Below are 15,892 nucleotides of genomic sequence, written 5' to 3' on the forward strand. Positions count from 1 at the left end.
TGTTATTTCTCATAGGAGTGTTTGGAGAAGATTTTACAGAGCAATGCTGCTGTTCGGAATCTTAGATTTCCTTTAGACCACCATGTGCAGCGTGCCAACTATATCCCAGCGCTGCAGTCGAATCGTTCAATGAATGTTAATCTTACGGTAAGCATGAAAGTTCTGTCAAGTGTGCAGGTTTCTGTTAGGTGTTACTAACCATTTTTGGTAGTAAATAAAATAAAAATCAACGCTTTGTTTTTTATTACTATCCTGGTTTCAGCTGGGATGTAGTTAACTGTCTTCCTAGTAGCTGGTACAGTGCTATGTTTTGAGTTCAGTATGTGAAGAATGTTGATAACACTGATGTTTTCAGTTGTTGCTCAGTAGTGTTTAGACTAGAGTCAAGGATTTTTCAGCTTCTCATGCCCAGCCAGGGCACCTGACCCAAACTGGCCAACAGTGTATTCCATACGATGGGACGTCCCATCTAGTTTAGGAACTGGGAAGTGGGGGGGCAGGGATTCGCCGCTTGGGGACTGGCTGGGTGTCGGTCGGCGGGTGGTGAGTAATTGCCCTGCGCATCATTTGTACATTTCAATCCTTTTATTACTACTGTTGTCATTTGATTAGTGTTATCATTATCATTATTAGTCTCTTCTTTTCTGTTCTATTAAATCGTTCTTATCTCAACCCAGGAGTTTTACTTCTTTTCCTGATTGTCTCCCCCATCCCACTGGATGGGGGGGGAGTGAGTGAGCGGCTGCGTGGTGCTTAGTTGCTGGCTGGGGTTAAACCACGACAATACCATTCTTTGAAATACTAGGAATAAGTTTCTACACTTTCCGTTACAGCTGAACCTGAAAGTTGAACAAAGTATTTCACTACTCCAAAGCTACTGTGTGAAGTTATAAACTAAGTGTTGCAGACCATTGTTGACTCCACTTAAAATAGTTTGTTTGCATCTAAGGAATAATGGTTTAGATTGCTGAACGCTGTTTGTGTCACTCCTTTCTGTGGCATGAAGAGTATGTTGTATGTCACCTCTTGAATCTTGCACACAACTTTATTTTTCTAGCTGAGAGCAGTCTGGATGCCAATCCGCAGGTAAAATCTGTGTGCTGGTTCGGTTTTCTTTTTATTTCCTCCGGTTATAGCATGAGCTCTGCGATTCCACAACTTCTGTTTTACCCCTTTGATGACAGAAATTCTTATCTAACTTCTGTTTCTCAAAACAGCCAGATTAAATTTTGCGTTTTGCGAACTTCTGTTATGAATCTGTGATACATTTTCTGTTTTCCGGAACCATAGTTTTCCAGTGGATCGCACTTATAAGGTGGTCTTGGAAGGTTTAGGTCCTGCATTTGAAAACATTCATTCGGCCAGAAGGTGTGTGTAGGTAGCCTTTTCTTACTCGTTTTAATATTCACATCGTTGCGTCCACTGTAATTTGCAGTTGCCCTGAATATTCAGTCATCTCGGACATTGGTGTTTCAGGAAAAACAAGGGAAAGCCTGCTATTTCGTAAGCCATTTGAAAATTGCGGGTGAGGACAAGCGTATCGGAGTAAGGTTCTGCCGAGTGCCAGAATTGTTTCAGCTTGAAGTTGTAGGTTCTGTTCTTGTCGTAGTCTGCCTTGCCCTTTGCTGAAATTACCAGGTGGAACTGGTGTGTGCCGAGGAGTAGAACTTGCTGCTCCTCTGTGCAGTGGCAGTATTTTACAGTATCTGTGGAGGAAATGTATTCACTAATTAGAAATAGCAGAGATAGTTGTGTGCAATGAACTTCTTGTAATCAGTTACCTTCTTGCTTTATGCTTTTTGTTCATCAGAATGATCGTGAGCCTGGCTTGAGAGAGAGAGCAGTTGCCAGGAATTCTACATTGCACCAATGTGGCAAGATCCTTCCTAGAGTTCATAGGAAACTGGCCAGAGAGAGAGCCAAGCCTTACCACTTGCCTTCATCGGTCTCAAGAGAAGGTAATTTCTTAGAGGAGGGAAATACAATGGACAACTGACCACGACTTTGATCACGCAAGGCTGATATTTTTTCCCCTCTTGCTTTACAGTCGCAAGAGCAAAGCCGTTATCAACAGTAACAAAAGTTTTGGCCACAGCTGCTTCTGGTTTTCCTGCGTTTACTCCTCGGTCTATTCTCAGATCCAGCCTTGGCACTACACCCCTAGCAACTCCTTCTGCATCTCCAGGACGATCTCTACCTCCTCCTCTACGAGCAAAGGAGCGCAGAGTATCTTTCAGGGAAGAGAACTTGAATGCAAAATGGACTGTTCGGGTATGCTGGCCTGTAGTTAGTGATCTTTATAGTTAAAGGCTTTACAGACTGTGATTTGATTTAGGTTTTTTTCAAGTTTTCCAAAACTCCTTATATTGAGAACTGGAGTAGCAAATCAGAACGGCAGACTTGAATTTGGTCAAAAAAGGTTATGTTAGACCTGTAACATCACCTGCCTGCAGGAACATATTCATAACAAATACCAGCGACCTTGGTGGTTTTTACTCCAGCATCACTAGGCGCTGTGATTGTTCCAAATTGCATGTGTGCAGCTTCCCGCTATACCTTTTGAAATGGTGGTATGGCAGGAAGGTAAGGAATACAGATTGAGTCAGTTGTTTGGGTTCGTTAAGCTTTGTGAATGAAACACCTCTGAAAGCAACAGAAGTCATGAGCCGCATTTACTTTCAGTCTCTCTTTTTGCAAGGCCTGGGTTTCCTTAAGTTATGGTAAAAATAGGCTGCCGATGAAGAGAGCTGTATGGCTGTCTCTTCTCTAGCCCTAAAGTTCTTGGTTTTGCTTCTTGCCTTGCACCAGCGATAGCATTCGTATAGTTGTCAAATGAAGTCTGTCCACCTGGAAGTTGCCCCCTTCTGCTCCTCCTTTTGTTCTGTCAGGTGGCTTCCCTGATTCAGCTCGTCATGCAGTTGCCAAAGTAGTGTACCAAACGGACGGGGGCATGTGCTAGTATCTACCTGTAGGAGCTTTCCGTACCTGTACTAACAAATTGTCTTCACCTGTTTTTATCGTAGCTGTTATTGCCTGTTATAAAGAGCTACTCAACTGTAAGAAGAGGCTCTCTCTCCTGTAGGAAGTTCTTAGTAATAGTGCAGTGTGGCCGGATTAATTTACTTGTTCCACGCCACAGGCATAGTGAACGCTACAATATGTTAGTAGTGCATACAAGCTGAAAAGGCAAGCATAAAAAAAGAGAAATCTTGGAGTTACGATTTTAGGTACGCAAAGCTCCCTCTTCTTGAAAGCACAGTAGTGAACCCAATGACCAGCCTTGAGATGACAGGGTAAGCAAGCACTTACAAGGCCCACTTCATCTTAATTCTCCAAGGTTGTGGAAACTCAATAAGCAGTCAACAGTGTGATTGGTTTTTACACTCCGCTTTAAAAGCTAAGATAGTGCTAGCATGAGAACTAATTTTGTAGCGCCTTGCTTAAGGTGACACTTGTAAAACTGACAAGTATCGGTATATATTTGTTCTTTTTTTTGTCTTGCTTTGACAAAAAGCATATGTGTGATCTTGATTGTGAACTTTCTTTTTAAAAAATAAAGGTAACGGAAGATAATAAAGCACCATCTGGAGTTTCATCTGAGCATCATCACGGAGCGGTGGAGGATGCTTGGTCTGAAAGTAGAGATAAACCAACTCTGTTTCCTCTGAGCAATCCCGAGGAAGGTGGTGCTGAAGTGGAAGAGTCTGGAGATGGTTTGGAGAAAACGGATGTCAGCAAAGAAAACAGTAACTTCTCTGCCAGGTCAGACCAAGCTGCTTTGGAGTATCATGATGCAAAATCACCTGGCGATTTTGAAGATGAAGTCATCTTTATAGCTGCTAATCCAGCTAATTCTTCCACTGAAGAAACTGCCGATTTTGAAGAACTGGAGAAGGAGGAAGACAGTGAAATAGTTGAAGAGAAACCCTTCCCGATGGAACAACCAGATTCATCAGAACTGAGAAAAGCAACTGGTGTGTTTCCTGCTTTGATAACCTAAGCTTCTGCATTTTTCAAATGTCTTCAAAAGGCTAAATTACTGATGGGTGCAACAGTCCATGATGAGCATTCACAAATGTCCGAGGCACTTCCTTGTCCTAGGCTTTTAAAATTGCCACTGTGTTTTGAGCCCTTTTTTAGGTCTCGTGGACATTCTGAATGTATACTGCTTTTGGCTGGCATTTCTTGTGTGTAATTGCAGCGGAGAGGCAGCAGCGACTTGTGGGAGTTTTGAGAGGGGTACAAGTTGAAAACTTAGGCTTCTGGTTCTGTTTTAGGGGTACTTCTGTAGGCTGCAGGTTTTTTTACAGCACGTTTAGCGTATGGCGTGCTTTGACTAGATAGGTAATTTTTTGTTGTTTTGTTTTTTTTCCCCCCTCGTTAGTGCTCAGTTAAATAGTTTTCTTTGGGAAGTGAGTCTGCTTGTGTATCTGCTTCTCATTACAGCTATGCTTGCTCCTTTTGCTGGCTCAACAGCTTATGCAGCCTTTTCCAAACCTGTTTCAGCTGGTCTTTGGTAATTCAGCTCAATTCAACTCATTCAAGCCAGTGCAGCTGCTGAGGATGTGTTCATATGAGCAGGTCTGCTGGCAGATTAGAAGAGATGTCGCTCACTAGCTGGTGAGCAGTGATGAAGAGCAGGGAATGACAGTAGTGCAGGAACAGGGAGAAGATGTGTAAACACAGCTACAGTCAGGATCGGACAAACAGAGCTCAGTCCGCTCAGCTCCTTATAACAAAAGTTTGCTATTCCTGGGAGAGGTATGCAAGTGTCGGAGTTCTGCATCCGAGGTCTCGAAACAGTTTGTAGCGGGGAGCGTGTACTCCAGTATCAGCGCATCATATGCAGCCTGATTCAGTCCTAAGCCTGAGATGATTCCGGAGGATCCTGGAGAGTGACTGCTGCTCCTGAAGCTCCCCAGCTCCTTTTCTTTTTCAATAAGAGCGGTGCCCAGACAGGGACTCCGTGTACATGGGTAAAAGGGGTTCTCCAGGTCTGAGTGTTTCTAGTAAGATAGGTCAAAACATTTGCCTGTCTGATTTTAGCTGCCCTGTGTTTGGACAAGAAATCAAGGGTGCTTTTCCTTAAAAAGAATGAGAAGGTCCTAATCATTAAAGAACAACCTTATGAAGAAAGTTTGTCATTGCCGGACTATGGTACAAACAGTTCTGTACAATTTCAGTACTCCGGGAGCGTTAGAGGGCAGTCAGTATAGCTCTTGTTTGGCCTGAGCTAGCAAAATTATCCCAGTCCTGCGTACTGTCTGCAAAGGTAATTGTTGGATCTGGAGGAAGCAGACGGCAGAAACAAAGAAGAAAAGGAGGAGGGTGTCTCTAAAATTTGGCCTGTTGAGAGAAAAGCAGGCTAGCAAGCAGTTGGGTTTCAACACCACCAGTCAATTGCTAGAGAAAAGAACAGGAGACAACCCTAGATGCATTCTTGTAGAAGAGGGGAAACGAAATCAAGAAAGGAAAGAAGCATTGCTGGGATGAGTTAAATATCCAAAGAGAAATAAGAAAAACTTATGACCCAATTTTAAGAAGGAGGGGTGTTTCCCGAGGTTTTTATGTATTAGGTCAGTACCATATCAAGTTGAGTTTGTAAACAGAATGTCAATGGCCATGTTGTTTTCTTGACGGAAACTATGCATCAGACTTCTTGTTTTACTGGACAGAAGAACTCAGACCTTCTGTGCATTTGAAGTCTTGGTAGCGTTCTTTTGTTAGATCACCATCCTAGGTGAAATGCGTTACGGCTCTCTTGAAAATCATATGAGCATTTTAAAAGAAATGATGTTAAGTGCAACAGGGAAGTCACCCATCTGTCTGTTTTTGTAGGATTTGTGGAAGAATCAAATGCTGACCGTCTTACCCTTCCTGAGGATGGTAAATGGTTGTTCAAAGCTGCTGAGGCTGCTACTTCTGGGACTGCAAGTGAAGGGTAAGTTTATGAAATAGATACACCTTTAGGTTCACACAACATGTGACTGCTGGCTTTCCTGTGTTTGAAAACTATGATTTTTGAGCTGGTATTGGTTCTCTCCTGTGTTCTTAAATACAACAGGTTTCCTGTTCCTTTCTGTCTGTGGACAGAACTAATGTGGCATGAATAGAAGTCAAATTGACGAGCTGTCAGTTTGAGCCTTTTTTCTCAAATCATTGCAGACCCCAAAGTAGTGGGATAAGGATTTCATTCAGCAGGCTATATGCACCTTCGTACAGTTTGAGGGGGTTACTAAGCAGATACTGTGAAGAGAAGCCCTGCTTTTGTCTGAATGTTATGTCGGTGAAAATTACACCTGAGATTCCTGTAACTTTAGTGGGTTTATTGTGGGGCTTGAATACTTTCTGGCAGTATTTTATACACTTAATTTCTATTTTCTGTGTGTGGTCGATTAGCATCTATTTGTTTCTGGAAAGGGAAGCAGTTTTCTCACCAGGTACTTTAAAAGCTGCAACTGCTTAGTGAGAGACGTTAGCGATGGAATAACCCTTAATTTCAAGCGGTAACTTACAGTGGCACAAACTTTTGTTCAGTTGGTTCTAGACCTCGAGTATGGCAGTTGCACTCTTTCTACGGAAGACAAATAATATATTATTCTTTAATACAACTCTGTTGTTATGTTATTACCCAGTGTGAGATAGCTGGGAAGAATGTTAAGTACTTGATTTGTTGCACAAGATGAGTCGGGAATTGAATGTCGATGTGTTGGTAAAGGAATTTCTCGTTTTTCTTAGTTTTTTTCTGTTTGGAAACTTGAAGACTTTACAGTGAGAAAGTAATTTGTAAAGCTCTTCAAGGTTTGTTTTGAAGCTTTATGATGGATTTCTCTCTTTCTGTTCGTGCAGTGAAGCAAACCAGCAGGAGTCCAAAATGTCCTCTTCATCAGAAGAAAAAGCCATACCAGTTGCAACAAACCCACAGCTTTCTGAATCCCTGCAGGCAGAGGGTGAATGTACGTACAGTATGTGGGAGATGTCCTGTGAGTTAAGGTAGCTGAAGGCCTCAAGTAAAACGTGCAGTTTGCCATAGCGCTACAGGTGTCTCAGACTGAAGTAGTACTAGCATGTTACCGCTACCTTTCATTAAACTGTGGAGAGAAGAATACCCTCCTCAGAGAAAGTCCTTGTAGCAAATGCATAGCCAATGTTCCTGTTCTGGACAAAGGTACTGAGAAAACTGGTAGAATGTAAAATGTTAGAAGGAGAGATCATTATTTATTTCGGTGTTGTACACCACTAGTAATTTGTGTGCTATGGGATCTGCTGCTTGAGTTACTATTTTGAAAGATGATGCATCCCTCAGTATTCAGGCTGTGAAGAATAACTAGCTCCCAGGTAGATGGTTTTGGTTTCTAGCGCTTGGGGAAAGCCCGATGTATGTGGCAGGATGGAGAACTGTATTCTTGGCTCCTGCTCCCTCTGTTACTTCCTGTTGCTTAAACGCATCTCATTTATAGAGCAGTTAAGTTAAAATCATATAAATCTCTTCCAGCTGTGATACGTATCCTTGACAGCGAGGAAGTGGCCAGTACTCATTCAGAAAATTGCCTTGAGGGGAAGCGTGTGGATTTCCCTGAAGAACGTAACCCAGAAGCAGCTGGAGATGAAGGAAACGTTCCTTTTCCACAGGAAGAAGTAACTGTTTCTAACAATCTTCCTAAAACTGAGGAAATTAATGTAAGTAAACTATTTTCCCATTTTCTACAAAAGAGAAAACACCTTGCAAATTGAGGACAGTCCTGTCTAACTGACAATTAGAAGGCACGCAAAACCCTCTCAGTTTCTTTAGCTGGGTAACACAAGTCCGAACCTCGTTGGGTAAGGGCAGATAGGTTTTTCTCCTATGCATTTGCTGTACCTATAACACAGAATAGAACCTGTCAAGACTTGGGCCTTGGAGAGCTGTAGGAGTGCCAAAACCCGCCTAAATATTTTTTAAAATCACCATGCCTTCATTTGGTTTGCTAGACTGTAAATGTTTCTTATTTGACTTAAAAGAAGAAATAGTTTTAATGTTAAAGACAATAAGAAAAGTTGGGGAGTGCAGCTTTTCAATACCGGAGGCCGTTTACCAAATGACAAAATGACGTGGGAACCAAACTCATTTTCAGAATGATTTGGGTGCTTAGATCCTTTGCTATTTGTTCCTTATTACCATGAAGAGAATTCCCAGTAATGAGTTAATTTCAGTGTCAAGATATTTCCAGCTACCTAAAACTCTTTTGTGTGTGTGTGTGTGAAAATCTGGGGTTTTTAACATCTCAGCTTTGTAAAATATGAATTTTAAAAGGTTGTTCACAAGGGCTGAAAATCAGAGCCAGAGATTCCTCAGTTGTCGCAGGTTTTCCCCATTGTTCTTGCTTCTGCTGGGGCCGATGAGTGATTTGGATTCATTGTGGATGTCCTCTAAGTACCATATAGAGTATGCTGTTGATTTCCTGTAGGGTTGTACTCACAGGAATTAGTAATAGTTAGAGTGAAATACAAAGTGAAAGGTAGGCGTAGCACAAATAGATTGGTCTTAAGCAACAGAAGATGCTTCTCGGTGTCCCAGATTTCAGATGAAGTTGAATAGGCAGTCGCTTACGTCGCTCGTCTCGGCTTTGGGGTTTAGGACAATGCTCTAGAGAAGATGATTATAGACTTGGGAATACATAAATCACTCACTTGTGGGAGTAAATGGAGAATTTGTGATGGGAGGAAGGGAGCCGGTATGTGAGACGGTCACAAAGCTGCTGCAGTCATTCCTGTAGCAGTAGAGTGAAGGTTTTCCTGCTTTCGTTATGACTGGTTCTTACTGAGTTATACGTAAACATGTCTTTTTGGCTTGTCTACCTGCACTGAATTTAGGACAAACTACTTACTACTTTCTTGGTCGTAGATTTGTAAGCATAAAAGGAAAGTTTATGCAGACTGAGAGGGTTGTCAAACATTGGAATGTGCTGCCCAGGGAAGTGCTTGAGTCACCATCCCTGGAGATATTCAAAAAGCGAGTGGACAGGGTACTTCAGGACATGGTTTAGTGGGCACGGTTAATGGTTGGACTCGATGATCTTGAAGGTCTTTTCCAACCTAAGTGATTCTACGATTCTATGATTCTATGACTAGTATTTCTCGAATTTAGCTTTGAAGCGTGGCATGTTGCTAGATGCGTGTTGCGCAACTACATGCACTTGTTCTCAAATTTGCGCTAATACCTCGCTTGCAGTCTGTGCTCCCTGCCGTGCTGTTAATGGCTGGTGGGAACCAGGCTGGAGTTACCCTGTTGCTGTACTTTGTAACGCCGGCTTACGACAGGGTAGAATTGCTGGTGGTCGTGAAACTAGTCTGGTATTTGTACTCGGTATTGCCGTCACCTTCGTACTTCGGGAGCCATCCATCGGAAACTATTAGTAATTACAGCTTTTAGCTTTTTTCCTCGGCGAGCCCGCCTATGGGGGGCATCTCCGTACTTCGGGTGCCATCGCCTGGAGACTGTTAATGATTACACTTTTTACCTTTTCTCCTTGGGGAGCCAGCCTAGGGAGGAGAAATCTTCCCGCATCTTCCCCTTCTCTGCCAGGCTAATTCCAATAGTGTTTGAGGACTTTGAAAATTTGCATGTCCTTGGGCTGCTGAAACCAGCATGGTCCTGTGCGAGGTCTCCTGCATGTCGTGCAGGTCTTGTTTAGGGTTGAACAACTGTTTAAGAATACGATAAAAGATGATGCTTTAGCAACTTTTGACAAGGCAGGAGGCAAGAAAATAAGCAGCTTCTATGGAGACTCCCGCTGAGTGGCTTCCTCCTTCTGCCCTCTTTGGCTAGCACTATAACTTAGAGGGTTGGGCAAAGGTCTTCACGCGTTGATTAAATTACCTTGGCCACCTGAGTCACTTGAAATACATAACAGAGACTACTTTTGTTCTCAGCATAAAAGCTTGAGTGTCTCATGTGGCTCTAGCAGGAGAGAATAATTGCTCAGTATGGGGAGCTACAAAGGCTGAGATGGAGGTATTTAGAATCTACGTGTTGTCTCCTGCAATCCAAGTGATTCCTTAAAGTGCGGTGTTGAGTTGTGCGATGTGATACCTGGCCAGTTTGACTAAGTGCTGCGGTGACAACTATGATGACCGAAACTTTAAGCTTGGGGGACATCGTTGTACTTTGCCCCGTTAGATGCAGAGTCGGTCACTCTGTGTGGATTTGTAGTCAGTCCGGAAAGTACTGCAATGTGATGATTACTGCCAGCTGGGTGTACAGCTTGTATTGTAAAACTGCTCACTTTGTTCACGGGTGGTGGCAAATCGTTAGTCATGAACAGAAGCATCAGAAATGGAGCATGTGATTGCATGCACAGAATACTCTGTTCTCTGTCCCTTAAGCGCATAAACTTTTCTCTGTAGTAGAGAGTACATTGTATGTTTCTAACTTTACATTTGGTGGTGATCTGAAAGGAAAAGCAGCATTTCACTGTCCTCAGCTTCATCTAGCTCAGCCCGAAGTTAGTCTGTTTGGTAACTGATAATGCATTAAGAGACATTTTTTAACTTTAGGTTATTGGAGATGGTGCGGTTAAGGCACAAACCTCAGAAGAAGCACCTGAAACATCACCATATAGTGAACTACATCCCTCAGGCAATCTTCAGTACAGCTATGATACTACAGAGCAACAGTTTGCATGTCATTTGCCTGATAACAGAGATGGTGAATGTGATGCAGCTGAGGGAGATGGAGAGCTTTTTCTATCTCAGAGTAATTTTACTTTCGTCTTGGAAGGAGAAGAAGGTGAAGCAGAGATGGGAGACCCGACATTAGTAGATGCTTCTAAAGCAGCTGGCACAACAACAGAGGAAAAACCTGTCAACAGTTTAGGAAATACTGAAAACCAAGAACGTGTTACCAACTCGGTGTCCACTGTAACTGGTGATCAGGCATCTCAAAATATTGCAGAGTCGCTCCCGTATGTGCCTGAACCCATTAAGGTAGCTATTGCTGAGAACTTACTGGATGCGATCAAAGACACAAGAAGTAAAGAATTTACATCGGAAGTTGTAGAACAATCTATTCACGAAACCATAGGTAAAAAGGTAACCGGATTCCAGAAGGCAAAAGCTCCCTTAAGAACTGTGCCAGAAGGAGTGGAAGACGAAACCAGCGTACGTCAAGTAGAGTACGGCATCGCTCCTAGAACACGTGCAAGGGGACAGCTGAGTAGAAGTCTAAGTACTCCATCGGCAGGCACTCAGCAGCTACTGAAGACAGGCAAACCAGGTCTGTTTGCACTGTCTCCTAGGAGAAGTACCAGGCGAACGAAAGAAGCACCTGAGACTTCTAGTCTTCAAACAGAAGAAAATGCTCAAGAGGAGCAAACGCTTGTGATGCCTGTTACTCCTAGGAGAGGCAGGAAGCCTAAACCAAGTACTGCAGAAAAAGTAGAAAGCAGTCTTTCTGATGGACAAACATTGTCCCTCCCTACACAGTCCGTAGCCGCTACTCCAAGAAGAAGATTAAGGAGAGCGAAGGAAGCTGCAGCTGAACTCTTGGGAGAGGCTAATGAGGAAACTTGTCTTGCTGAAGGTAGCATTATCGCTTCTGCTACTTCCCAAAGGACTAGAGGAGGGAAAAGTTCAGCAGGAGGTCAAGAAACTGGCCAGACTGACACTGGTCATAAGATAAAAACGTCAGTCAGTCCCAGCAGAAGTGCAAGAAAACTGAAAAGCGTTAATTTACAATTTATGGAAAACATTGTCAAGGCTCAAGAGGTGCGGCCTAGTGCCCAACTCCTTTTACCGGTGGCAACTAGAAGAGGCAGAAGAAGAAAGATGAGTTCATCAGAAGTTTCAGAAAATTCTGACCTTGATCTGTCTAAATCATCGCTTCCTCAAACAGAATTCAAACTTCCTGTCACTCCGAGAAGAAGTGCTAGGAAGGGGGCACAAAATCTCCTGGCAGACACAGAATCTCTCTCTGCTCAGAAAGACACGTGTGCAGGTGGGAAAGTGGGAATGCTTGATACTCCTAAGAGAAGAATAAGAGGAGTCCCACATGCTAAACTAGAAAAAACGGATGCTCCTGAGCAAAGAGCTGCCCAGCCAAACGAGGAATCAAGCACACCCAGGACTACAGTAGGAACAGGGCGTTGGGGCAGAAAGAGGCAGTCAGTATTGGAGGAGAGCACAGGGCAGGAGGCCTTCCCCCAAGGACCTGGTGGCAGTCCTTTGCTGCCTGAAGACAGACACCCATCAGGACATGCCGAAACATCAAGAACTTTAACAGATCGTATTACAAGAGCCAGATCCCGTAAAACTTGTACGCATCAGAAACTGTCTCTTGAGGAAAATGAGTCCTTCCTTTTCTCTCCTCCTCTCACAAAGCTGACAAAGAAATTTAAAGGTAGGTGCACAATGTTTATATGCAAAATAGGGCATATTGCTGTTTTGTAAACCACAGAAAACAGCTTGTGAGGATGGCTTCAAGTATGGTAAGAATATAACCGTAGGAAATAAAAAATTGGGAAAGAGGCATTTCATCTTTTTTCTGAACTCTCTATGACTGCCTGGCTAGTTGTGGTGGAGACAGGAGAGGAGGCTGATCCGAGTACACTGAAATGAAATTTAAGCTTAATTTTTTGTCATGAGCTGAATGTCTATCTGTTTTGAAAACCGGAGGGTATATCTTAATATGTGGTTGTCATCACTTCCCTCCAGTGGAGAAATAAAGGAGACATGCTTTCAAATTCTGTTAATGTTTTAACTTAACATGAGCTGCAACTTGCAATAAACTATACAGCTGTTTAGTTATATGGTTGTTTTTCATGGGCATATACTTTGTTAGTGAAGTTACTGCTCATGGGGTTCTTTGTATTGGAGTACATGGTAAAAAAATAGTTTTTGAGATGTGTAAGGACTGTCGATGCCTCTTGAGCATAGTATCTTTCATTATGTAAGTGCAGGTAAAATTGCTACACTGGCTTATTTTTGTTTCACTATTTACTGTAAAAGAATGGATCTCAAGAGGCAGTTACTAGGCGAAGAATACCTGCACATTTTTTATAAACCCAATTGGACCTTTTATTTCAGGAATCTGTTGTGCTTTTGATTATTAGCTGTAATTTAATGTCACTGTCGTTTATGTATAATGTACATGAATGTTAAGAATGCATTGTCATTTTAGCTGGAAAAGAAGACCATCTTGTGCAGCTTAAGGATATAGACCCGGACTTGTCTTCTCAATTTGTCTTTTCACCCCCTCTGTTGAGGTCAAGGAGAAAAAATAAATCTAGTATTTCCCAAATTGTGAAAGAACCAGTAAGTAAAAACTCTAGTTGTTTCACGTTCAGAAGAATAAGAGGAGTCCCACATGCTAAACTAGAAAAAACGGATGCTCCTGAGCAAAGAGCTGCCCAGCCAAACGAGGAATCAAGCACACCCAGGACTACAGTAGGAACAGGGCGTCGGGGCAGAAAGAGACGATTAGCGTTGGAGGAGAGCACAGAGGAGGAGGCCTTCCCCCAGGGACCTGGTGGCAGTCCTTTGCTGCCTGAAGACAGAAACCCATCAAAATGTGCTGCAATGTTAAGATCTGTAATGGATCGTATTACAAGAACATGCCTAGTGTGTCAATAAAGCCGCAGATAACTCTCAGGGTTGTCAGTGCAATACATTTATTTGCTGGAATTTCATCGGTTCCCATGTAACTAATCAGAAATAGCCTAGGTGTTGATTTCTGGTGGGGAAAAAAACAAGCTACAGGCAGAAACCAGTCCATAGTTTCTTGTGAGTTGTTAGGCAATGCTTATAACCTATTAGTCTAGGCCAATCTGAAAATACAAAGAGAGAATAGGATTTCAAGTAATAAGACAGCATTTGTTTCCTATTCCGTTTGCACTTTTGTCTTCTATGCAAAACTTCCAGGTTTCCATTCCAGGAATGCTTTTTTCACCAAAGCGGTCAAGATCATGAGTCTCTTTGATATGCCTGGAGATAAATGTATCGCGGTTCCTTTTGAATTAAAGCTGTTCCTAAAATACGATGCATTTTCCAATGCACTGTGCTGTGTGGATGACCGATCTGTGAGGTAGAGGGAAAAATGCAAGTTACGGTCACTGATGTGGCTGTTCGTTCAGGTCACTCACTCCTTGGCTGTGACTCTGACCTGGCAAGGTCCAAGAGCAGGCTTATCCCACAGCAGTCATTGGTGTGGTGTGCTTTGCTGTTGCACTTGGTTTAAATCCAGACTACACCGTGAATTCTTAGTGAATGACTGATTGCTTGTATTTTGATACTACGACTGCAACTTCAATACACAGAGAGAGAAAGGTGAGGAGGTAGGTGTGCGATTTCTATGAGCACCAACAGCACAAGCATATGTAGACTCCTTTTGGAAGCAGGACGTTGGGAACAGTCTTGAAGAGGGGAAGTTTAGTTCCAAGTTAACTGCAGTACGCACATTGTCCCATAGCTTTCCGAAATACACTCGTGTTTATTGCAGGGAACAATTGGACAAGTTAAAATTGGACTTCTCAATACACTTAAGCCCTTAGAGAGGCAATTTGTAGCTTAACTATCTCATTATTTAAGTGTTCAGTGGCTCTGTGGAGTTTGACTTGCATGCCCACAAGCAAGAATGTATATGTTTCTTAATCCATTTAAGGGACTGACAACGTAAGTGATGCCAGTTAAGCGATCTCAGTCTCCGTCAAATTCAGTGATGGCTTTTTGTAGGAATTCTACTTGTCTTAAACTGTCTTTCCATTCACTGCCATCAAACTCTTCTCATGTAAGGACATAACTGACCAATCTTCTGGGTGCTGATCTTTTTGGCTTTGCCTACCTGAACAGAATAGTTGTGATCTCAATCTTCAATACAGCTGTGATACTACAGAGCAACAGTTGCATGGGATTTGCCTGGTAATAGAGATGGTGAATGTGATGCAGCTGTGGGAGATGAAGAGATTTTTCTACCTCAAAAGAGTAATTTTCAGAACTTTAGGAGGAAAATTTCGTAGGTAAAGTACTTCAGTAAGGGTCACCAATATTAGCTTTACTCATTACATTTTTCATTTGTCTTATCTAGTTAATGACATAATGTAAATAATCAACCAAAAGGAAAATAATATTAAGAGCCATATTCAGTTTTCCTCCAAGGTTCAAAATAAAGGAGGATGTAGACTGTGAAAACCGAGAGGGACTTAACAGGTTTTGGTAGACCTTAGCTACAACAACAAAAAAAAACCCCCAACAACCACCACCACCACCAAACACCCCACCCAGAAAAACCCTGAAACACCACCAGCTTGTAGGGCCACTCAGGCCTCCCAGCCCTGGCACCGCTGGCCACCATGGGGAGAAGAGCTGCCGTGCTGCTGATCACGGTCTCATTGACAAACCCTACTCTTTGTGCTTTCTCTTCTATTTTAGCGCAACTCACTACAGGCAAGCTAGTAAGAATGAAAGTCAACATCCCTTATGACAACAGTACAGAGTCACCTGGTCTCTATAATAACCCAGGGGAAAAAAAAGAGACAAAACTGTTCCTTAAGCTCTGAGAAACAACAACTACTCTTTTATTTCACTGGGGGCACTAAGGCTTTGAAAGCAAGAACATCACAAAGCAATAGCACCCCTCCCAAACAGGCATGAGGAGTAACTAGTTGTTTCATCTGCTAAGGCACTTGTTATCCAGGGCCTGCCTGCTTTTAATAGTTGCAGACTGGGGCCAAGCAAGAAGGCTGTGGCTGATTGTGAAGCAGATGCCATAGTGGTTCCGTTAAGTACTAACTTAAAACTTAGAAGAGATCAAAGAAAATTCTAGAACTAGTACCCAATAAGTCACTGATTTAATATGCTTGGGAATTAAAACTCAATACCCTTTATGGGCTTGCTCGCTATAGCAAATAGTATTGTAACT

General features: G+C 42.6%; 1 protein-coding gene across 1 annotated transcript in view; it reads left to right on the forward strand.

Annotated features, from left to right (window-relative positions):
• The window catches only part of LOC138688805 (protein ELYS-like), a 41,713-nt gene extending 28,622 nt beyond the window's left edge, over positions 1–13,091 (forward strand). Inside the window, exons 24-31 of the mRNA XM_069801329.1 lie at positions 16–147; positions 2,139–2,271; positions 2,889–2,926; positions 3,560–3,974; positions 5,839–5,941; positions 6,850–6,956; positions 7,496–7,680; positions 10,537–13,091. Of these exons, the coding sequence (XP_069657430.1) occupies positions 16–147; positions 2,139–2,271; positions 2,889–2,926; positions 3,560–3,974; positions 5,839–5,941; positions 6,850–6,956; positions 7,496–7,680; positions 10,537–12,426 (3,003 nt within the window). The 3' untranslated portion in view covers positions 12,427–13,091. The remainder of the gene's footprint in view (positions 1–15; positions 148–2,138; positions 2,272–2,888; positions 2,927–3,559; positions 3,975–5,838; positions 5,942–6,849; positions 6,957–7,495; positions 7,681–10,536) is intronic.
• The last annotated feature ends 2,801 nt before the right edge of the window (positions 13,092–15,892 follow it).

This window comes from Haliaeetus albicilla, chromosome 13, assembly GCF_947461875.1.
Source record: "Haliaeetus albicilla chromosome 13, bHalAlb1.1, whole genome shotgun sequence".
Taxonomy (NCBI): domain Eukaryota; kingdom Metazoa; phylum Chordata; class Aves; order Accipitriformes; family Accipitridae; genus Haliaeetus; species Haliaeetus albicilla.